The sequence below is a fragment of the Anopheles arabiensis genome, chromosome 2, assembly GCF_016920715.1.
Source record: "Anopheles arabiensis isolate DONGOLA chromosome 2, AaraD3, whole genome shotgun sequence".
NCBI classification, from domain to species: domain Eukaryota; kingdom Metazoa; phylum Arthropoda; class Insecta; order Diptera; family Culicidae; genus Anopheles; species Anopheles arabiensis.
This window is the reverse complement of record NC_053517.1, coordinates 52,584,634-52,593,853: the sequence shown is the minus strand read 5'-3', so window position 1 is coordinate 52,593,853 and position 9,220 is coordinate 52,584,634. Positions and strand designations below refer to the sequence as shown.

Sequence of the window (9,220 nt, the reverse complement as noted above, 5' to 3'; positions counted from 1 at the left end):
CATGTTGTTAAGTCGTACGAGTTGACGACTGTACTACGAGACCGGCTAGATATTATACTAGTTAAACTTAAAATGGTTAAGAACTCATGCTTGCCTAATGAAAATTTTGAATGTTATCTTATCTCAATTTCTAAAATGATTTTTATCTCACGGAACGCTTTCGTTATAGGCTGTCAATGAGGTGTATGTGCTGTTGACTACCATGGCCGTATTTGGCTACTGTATTTTTTAAACCTTTTCCTTCTCTTACCTCGGCACTGAGCTCATTGAGCAAAGCGAAGCAGTAGCGGATGCAATTTTCCACAGCAAATGGTACACGCAGAAGCTGAACAGACAGAAAGACATGTGTTTCTTGATGATGCGAGCAAATAAGCCGGTGAAATTGACTGCCGCCAAGTTGTTCGTTGTAACACGCGATTCCTTCACCCAGGTAAATTGTGAATTCTTTGCACTGAATGTTTTTTTTATAAACTAACAATCCTTTTGGTGTTTTTGTAGGTGATTAAACAGGCATACACAATCTTTACATTGATGTCACAGTTTTTGGACAACCCTGTGAATTAAAATATTTGGATTGTAGAGAATCATACAATTGCGTATGCAATCAATTATAATTGACAGTGCTCTAATAAACGCAAGATTTGCAAAATATATCGAAAATATCTCAAATGAAATACCTTAATTTGTGCGTTTGGGATTGACAGCGACAAAGGAATGAAGATTCGACTTTTTTGCTATAGTAAATGGGGCCCTTTCTGTTTGAAGCTCGTAGGCTGAAATTTCAGCCTGTCAGCTATTTGCATTGTATAGGGTAACTGTACCAGTTTTCGGCAGTGTACCTATTTTCGGCAGGGTAGCTAAAAACGTGAAATTCTGTACAAATGCGGTAAAAAATTTCACAAAATACAATTTTGTAGTGAAAGTGTACTTATTTGATATTCACATACGAAGTTTCACACCATTTCATTACGTATTTTCCAAAATATCAAATAAATTGTGCTTTTTTTCGGCAGCTTTGCTGTCAGCCAATCGTTTGGCAGGTTTTGTGATTAAGAGAATCAGAACAGTAAAACAATGAAAAAGTGGTGTATATTAAAGATTGTATGCTTATTTAATTTATTCTAACTTGTTCGGAATTTTAAAATCACGATAATCACGTTATTTTTCACTTTAAATGCTGCCGAAAATAGGTACACAGTAAATGTTCATTTTTGACAGCTCAATGTTGTGGGCTCCTGCCGAAACTCGGAACAATAACACACTTTGAATTTGGCTGAATATTCCTTTTAAAATTGATCAAAACACTACAATGCGTATGTCGACACATAATATGATCTTTCTTGTACCAAATATCACCAATTTTACGACAAAAATTGCTCTAACTTAAGAGAAAAATAAATATTTGTAAGCCAGTTCGCACCGTACGCTATAACCATCAAACTGTCAATGGCTGCTCTGTTTAAACGTCGCATCAAAATGGCTGTCAAAACGGGCCAAAATAAGCAACATAAAATTAATAATTAAAATGCTTTTCAACACCAATCTTAGGAAAGTAAGAGTGTTAAATTGCTTTAAACATTTTTTTGTACATATTCACATTGATACAAACATTTTCTGACCCGTATTCGCGCTACCGAAAATAGGAACACAGCCTGCCGAAAATAGGAACAAACTGCCGAAAATAGGAGCAAAATCAATGTTTGCATTTTCACGAATATTTATGAAAAAGGGCTTTGAACCGGCAATTAAAAAATATTGTAACATACCATGATAGTTTATCAACCAGAATAACAACACTTTCAAGAAAAATAATGTAAAATATTGATGTGTGAGCAATTTTTGTGAAACTGCTGCACTAGCCTGCAGAAAACTGGTACAGTTACCCTAGCAGTTTTTGAGCAGCTATCTAAGTGAGTACAATATACAGGTGGGCTTATCCCAAGGTGTATGAATTTAGAAGGCTGATTTTTATCGCTTCTGCTTCTGAATGAAGATTGTAAGAGTGTTTTGAGTATTCGTCAAGCCTCCAGAAAACTTGTTTGAGAAAAAGTTTTCACCCGTTCTGCCAAAAAGTGATGTTCAAAATTGGTTATGAAAAAATGCTATGAGACCACCTGGATTACATACACTTTGATTCCAGATTCCACCACCTGATCTCTTTAATGCACCTTAGGATAAATGTAAACAACACCGTGTTTTCGAGCAGGGACTCGAATCTAATTCTAGCTTTTAGGCTAAAATTTCCTAGACTGAAAATCGCAGGCTAGTTTTTTGTGTGGTTTTGTATGGATTGTTTACATGATTTCAGCCTCCAACTGTCAAACTCCATACAAAAAACTAACTAGAATCGTGAAGGCCCCCAATAATGGATTTAATGATAGAGTGTCTGTTTGTTGATGATAGAAGCGTGTGAACATAATAATGGGGCCCTTTCCGTTTGAAGCTCGTAGGCTGAAATTTCAGCCTGTCAGCTGTTTGCATTGTATAGCAGTTTTCGAGTTGCTATCTAAGTGAGTATAATATACAAGTGGGCTTATCCCAAGGTGTATGAATTTAGAAGGCTGATTTTTATAGTTTCTGCTTCTGAATGAAGATGTTAAGAGTGTTTTGAGTATTCGTTAAGCCTCCAGGAAGCTTATTTGAACAAAAGTTTTCACCTGTTCTGTCAAAAAGTGATATTCAAATTTGGTTATAAAAAATGCTATGAGACCACCTGGACTACATACACTTTGATTGCAGATTCGATCACCTGATTTCTTTAATGCACCTTGGGATAAATGTAAACAAACCCGTGTTTTCGAGCAGGTACTCGAATCTAATTCTAGCTTTTAGGCTAAAATTTTCTAGACTGAAAATCGCAGGCTAGTTTTTTGTGTGGTTTTGTATGGATTGTTTACATGATTTCAGCCTCCAACTGTCAAACTCCATACAAAAAACTAACTAGAATCGTGAAGGCCCCTAATGATGTAGAATCATATAATCTAATATCTGTTCTAATATTCGTTATTGCACTTCATTCTTTATGCACACTGCAATGTATTTCTTTGCAATGTGTTTGTATGGGGTTGTGAGCTCTTTCGGTGCGGTCAGCAGCCGCGTGAGTTAAAATATGTTTTGCACTTCATGTCCTTCTTCTTCTTCTTCTTCTTTGGCTCAACAACCGTTGTCGGTCAAGGCCTGCCTTTACCTCTTGTGGGTTTGGCTTTCAGTGACTAATTGATTTCCCCCCATAGCAGGATAGTCAATCCAACGTATGGCGGCACGGTCTATTTGGGGCTTGAACCCATGACGGGCATGTTGTTAAGTCGTACGAGTTGACGACTGTACTACGAGACCGGCCTATATATATACTTCATGTCCTATATTCTTCTATTTGTCGTAACGTTCAACGCGGTCATACTGGCCTATAAAGACTTTCGCGATTTATTTGATACGACGCAGTCAGTTCATGCTACGGGGTGAGGGTCGTGTTTGGTACAGTTGCAGGTTCAAGCAGACTTAGCGACCGCGGGGGGCTTCGTCGATTTGTTTATGATCCTATGAAGCACAGTCTTACTCCACTATGATTTAGGCCAATGGTGATGATCGCGATAAGATCTTGATTATGATAATACAATTAATTCTTGACTGTACCCATAATACAATTAACAATAAACTATACAGGGTTTCGAGTCACAGTTTTTATGCATTCTTAATCTATTAATATTAGTGATGAGAATAGTTCCGAAAATTGAGGAACGGAACGAACCTGCCAATCTGGAGAAAAAGAACGGAACGCGGAACGCAGGTTCAATGGAACGCAGGATGATCTGCCATGGTTACGCTTTTTTCAGTTGCTCACTTTATGTATGGTTAACTTGAAAGTATTCATTGAATATTGTGTATTATATTTTTTGTGCAGTAATCACACAGTTACAATTAAAACAAAGTTAAATAATAGTTTACTGAATGTGTAAAACTATTCTTCTACTAAAATATAAACGCTTAACTTAAGTAGCCCCCTATACAGCTCCTTTTTCATTAAAAGGTTAAAGCATTTTGTTGTTTTTGTTTTTACTAAAATTAATCATTATTCCCTTTTTATACTTCTAAATAAAGAAGTAAATCAGAAATTTGTTGCAACGCATATGACATTTTGATGCAAAATCCAAAAGCTTACAAGTTTAATCCGCTTTTTTAAATTTCGTATGGTCTAAATTACACTACACTGATTGAATTAATATTTCTTAATAGAAGCAGATAGCATCGAATAACATTGGTTTATATAAAATACATAGACTGTTAAGTTGTTTCTGTAGGGTTGACATTATACTGTACGGTGAACTACCCATATGAAAGTGTCCGGTAGTGCCTTTAATTGTCCATAAGAATAGCGCTGTTTCATGGGGCGATAAACGGCTTTAAAGAAATTATTGCGGAAGGCTAAACGTGTCATGCACCCTCAATATTTAGTTGCACAAAGAAGATCTCAGGTAAAAATTCAAACGAGTTCATTGGAGATGCATGCGCAATGAAGCAGCTTAGCACCAGACACATAGCAATTCATTGACTACCACAATGCAGTCCAAATAACGCACCTATACTGATAACATCCATATGGCAGAAAAGAAACATTTCATTCATTGCGCTTACCGCTAGTGCAGGATTGTCTCTTTAAATTTTGGCGATTAGCTTCCCACCCACAAATCTCTATCCTTCTCTGGCTTCACGGCTCAGGTGTTGTACCGTTATCTCTTGGACTGAGAGAGTATGGCTTGCGCTGTTATCACTCACATAGACAGAATGTGTGTGTGTGTGCATACTAGAAAGAAGCAAAAGAGAAGAGAACGCCGTTCTTTACCGGAACGAAAAGAACGCTGAGAGAAACAGGTTCAGATTTTACCTGCTTTCTTTGTACGTACCATATCGGCCCATCGTATGAAAGAGAGCAGATGATCGTGCGTTCCAGACTGGATCGAAAAGAACGCTGAGAGAAACAGGTTTAAATTGAACCGGCAAACCGGCTCATCAATACAAAGAGAGTAGAATGTCGTGTGTTCTAGGCCGGATCGCAAAGAGCACTGAGAGCAATCGGCCCAGCACAGATCACCGAGAACGCTGAGAGCAGCCGGTTCAGATCGGATCGATAAGATCGTTGATAACAGTCGGTTCAGGTCGGATCGCAAAGAACGGTGGGAGCAACAGGTTCAGTTTGAACCTGCTTGGGTTAAAAATAAGGATCGCGGTCCGGATGCTTGCATGCTGGAACGGATCGCACCTGGCAGGTTCGGAACGCAACGCGCATCACTAATTAATATGTTTACTTGTACTTAGGGAATATGCTATTTGCACATGATGACAAATGATATTTACCTTGTTTAATACCTTTTTGGCGCTTTGCATAAGGGCAATTAATTAAAATCAAATCTAAATCAGGATTTAATGAATTATAGAAAAGGAAATTATAGCGTGTAGGAGTTTATAAATGAATAATGTTTTAATTCATAAATCATTACGCTATTTGTATTATAACATTAATCCAAATTTATTTTTTGTTGAAGAGCAAGCTTTGAGAAAAATAGTAGGCTATGATTATTAATGTGAGGTTCTTTAAATATAGTCTTGTTCCAACCAGCAACCTTTACACAGCTACTCTCTACAGGTTATGGGCCCAGACTCGAAAATTTATTAAAGATCTAGAATATCGAAGACTTGAATCTAGAAAGTTTAGTAAAAATGGCGCTTCCTAGCTCAAGCAATTCCTCGACAAGTTTCGTCGGTTCGACAAGTATTCCCTCCATTGACCGTCTGCTCGGTCGGGAAAATTGGACAACCTGGAAGTTTGCTGCTAAAACGTTTTTACAACTCGAAGGACTTTGGGAAGTAGTAAAACCTGCGCAAAAAAAGGATGGAACTTTCAAAACGGTGGACGAAAAAAGGATTTGCAAGCCAGATTGAAGCTCATCCATTTACTCGACCCAACAATCTATGTCCATATTGAAGACGGGGGATCGGCTCGATCTGCTTGGCACACATTCGAAATGGCGTTTGAGAATAAAAGGCTCACTAGGCAAATCGGCTTGCTTCACAAGCTGATTAAGTCTGATTTGGATACATGTGACTCAATGAATTCATACGTGAATCAGGTAATATCCATGGCAAATCAACTAAATGCCATTCGTTGCAAATTGCCCGACTTAGGCCCGTGTCTGTGCTCCATCGGATGCGATTTTATCGGAAGGCCTGTCAAAATTTTATATGGGATTTGACAGATAACGTCGGACGTGCGATTTCGTCGTACGACGGAATCAAAAATTTTTGATTTCGTCGGACGCCGCATCCGATTTTATCTGTCAAACTAAATGTGTGGTGTTTTGTAGGAACAATCTCAACTTAATTTTTCATGATCTTTATATTATTCAAATCATCCAATTAATCGCAATATTATACGAAAAAGCGTTTGACAGCACGTGCGATAAAATCGCACGCGATGGAGCACAGACACGGGCCTTATGGGTAGGAACGATTCTTTTGGCTGGTTTACCGGAAAAGTATCGACCGATGATCTTGGCTATGGAGAATTCTGTTGTTCTGGGCAATCACAGGTGACTATGTGAAGACAAAACTTCTTCAAGAGAGACCGTCACTACGTAACGAAAATGTTCAAACGTTAGCCACTAACAAACGTCGTGAAGTTTTCAAGCCTAAACAGCAGCCTTCTTCGTTGAAAGGTCCGCAATGCAGGAAATGTGACCGGTATGGTCATATTGCGAAATTCTGCAAGGATGATCGAAAAGGAGGAACAACGTTGTGTACGGTGCTATCGAATTTTGGAAACAGTGAAGCTAACGAGTGGATTTTGGATTCGGCAGCGTATGCGCACATGACTAGCAACAAGGATTTATTGAGAAACCTTCAAAACGCAACAAGTAAAGGAGTTGCTGCTAACGGAGGAACTCTGGACGTTGTCGCTCGTGGAACTGCTATAATACAATCGAAATGCATGGAAGAGACTGTAACGATCAGCGATGTAAAGCTGATTCCAGGTCTAACATCGAATTTACTTTCGGTTAGCAGGATGGTAGAAAAGGGATGTACTGTTCGATTCAACACCAAAGGTTGTAAAGTATATAACCCTAGCGGCAAGTTGGTGCTTACTGGTATTTACAACAATAATCAGTTCAAGGTGGAACAGGTAGCGAACAACATGCAGAAGGCTCTGTCGTGTAACACAGCAGAAAGTTTCAAATTGTGGCATAAACGGATGGGGCATCTGGGAGCTGTGAATCTCAAGAAACTTGCTGGTGGATTGGCAACCGGCATCACATTGAAAAATATGGACGATGCGGATTGCAGAGTTTGCCCGTTAGGAAAACATTCGAAGTTACCGTTTCCGAAGAAAGCTTCTCGAGCTGAAAATGTCTTGGATATGGTTCATTCGGACATTAGTCAACGCACTCGCTTGGTGGACATCGATACTACATCACGTTCATTGTTGACAAGACGAGGCGTATATTCGTTTATTTCCTCAAGACGAAATCTAAAATAGAAGTTTTCGAAGTCTTCAAGAGATTCCACGTGATGGCGGAGCGTCAAAGCGGAAGAAAGCTTAAAACACTACGTACAGATAACGGTAAGGAATACATGAACAAATCCCTAACAATATACTTGCAGAAAGAAGAAATCCGCCATGAAACTTCGAACGGATACACACCACAGCAAAATGGACTGGCGGAACGTGCCAACAGAACTATCGTGGAAATGGTGCGTTTACTGTTCCAAGGAAACATTACCAAAGGTTTTTGGGCGGTTTCAACAGCAGTTTATCTCATCTATCTTATCAATCGTTCTCCTACACGTGGACACAGTTTAACTCCTGAGGAAGCGAGGAATGGAATAAAACCTGACCTTTCACATCTGCGTGTGTTTGGTACGAAAACGACGGTGATGATTCCGAAGGAGAAGCGACGTAAATGGGATCCGAAATCTCATGAGTGCGTTCTGACTGGCTTTGATGAAGAAACGAAAGGATATCGTCTGTATGACTATAAAAAGAAGCAAACAATCATCAGCCGCGAAGGAATTTTTATAGATGAAGGTTGTTCATCGGACGTGAAAGTTACAGCAATGCAAGAGCCAAGAAGAACATTCGTTAGACTGGACATCGAGGAAAAAGCTGCAAACCAACCTGTGCAAATCGCGGTTCCCAATTTTGCACCTGATGCTGGATCAGACAGCACGTTGGAAGAAAATGATGCAGAAACGGATGGTGAACTCGATGAAAGTACGACAGACGACGAAAACGAATAGTACAGAAACGATGGTTTTCCGGAAGCGATGTCGATGGCTTTGTAGCAGTTGCATCTGGTATGTACAGTGGAGCTGGTGCTGATCCTGTTTCACACCAAGAAGCACCCGCTAGGGATGATAGCAAAGAATGGCGGACTGCCATGCAGGAGGAGTATAACGCTCTGATGGAGAACAAAACCTGGACGCTAACTTCGCTCCCGAAAGGAAAACAAGCGATAAAATGCAAATGAGTGTATCGGACCAAATGCGATTCATCTGGAAATTTAACTCGATACAAGGCTCGTTTGATCGTCAAAGGATTCTCACAGCGAAAGGGGGATGATTTTGATGAAACGTACGCTCCCGAGGTACGGTATAGTTCGGTGTGATACCTTTTTGCCCTGCCCATCAAACTTGATCTGATGATAGACCAAATGGATGCAGTAACAGCATTTCTGCAAGGAGATCTTGATAAAGAGATTTATCCTTGCTTCGTTGATGGAGAACGAAAAACATTGGTGTGTAAACTTAACAAAGCTATTTATGGTTTGAAGCAGGCGAGCCGAGTTTGGAACAACAAATTGGACGCAGCATTACAACGGTTCGGCCTGATACCAACGCAGTACGATCCATGCGTGTATGTTGACAGCAAAGGACGTAGAATCTTTATCGTTGTTATATACATTAACGACATAATTTTTAGCAACGATGTGGCATGGAAAAAGCAGCTGAAGAAACATCTTTGTAGTTGTTTCCGTATAAAGGATTTAGGAGTAGCACAGCACTGCCTAGGTATAAGGATTCAACGGACAAAAGACACCATCAAGTTGGATCAAGAAGTCTACATAGAATCTATTTTAAAGAGGTTCAATATGGATAAATGTAAACCAGTGACAGTTCCAATGAACAACAGCGAGAAGCTGACCAAGGAAGAAAGTCCGAAGAGTAACAC

General features: G+C 39.5%; 1 protein-coding gene across 1 annotated transcript; it reads left to right on the top strand.

Annotated features, from left to right (window-relative positions):
* Positions 1-235: 235 nt before the first annotated feature.
* Positions 236-597, top strand: LOC120908421 (odorant receptor 49b-like; the record flags this gene model as incomplete). Its single annotated transcript, XM_040319390.1, has 2 exons — positions 236-430; positions 499-597. Coding segments are annotated over 2 exons (261 nt in total), but the record flags the coding sequence as incomplete, so codon positions are not given.
* Positions 598-9,220: the final 8,623 nt, after the last annotated feature.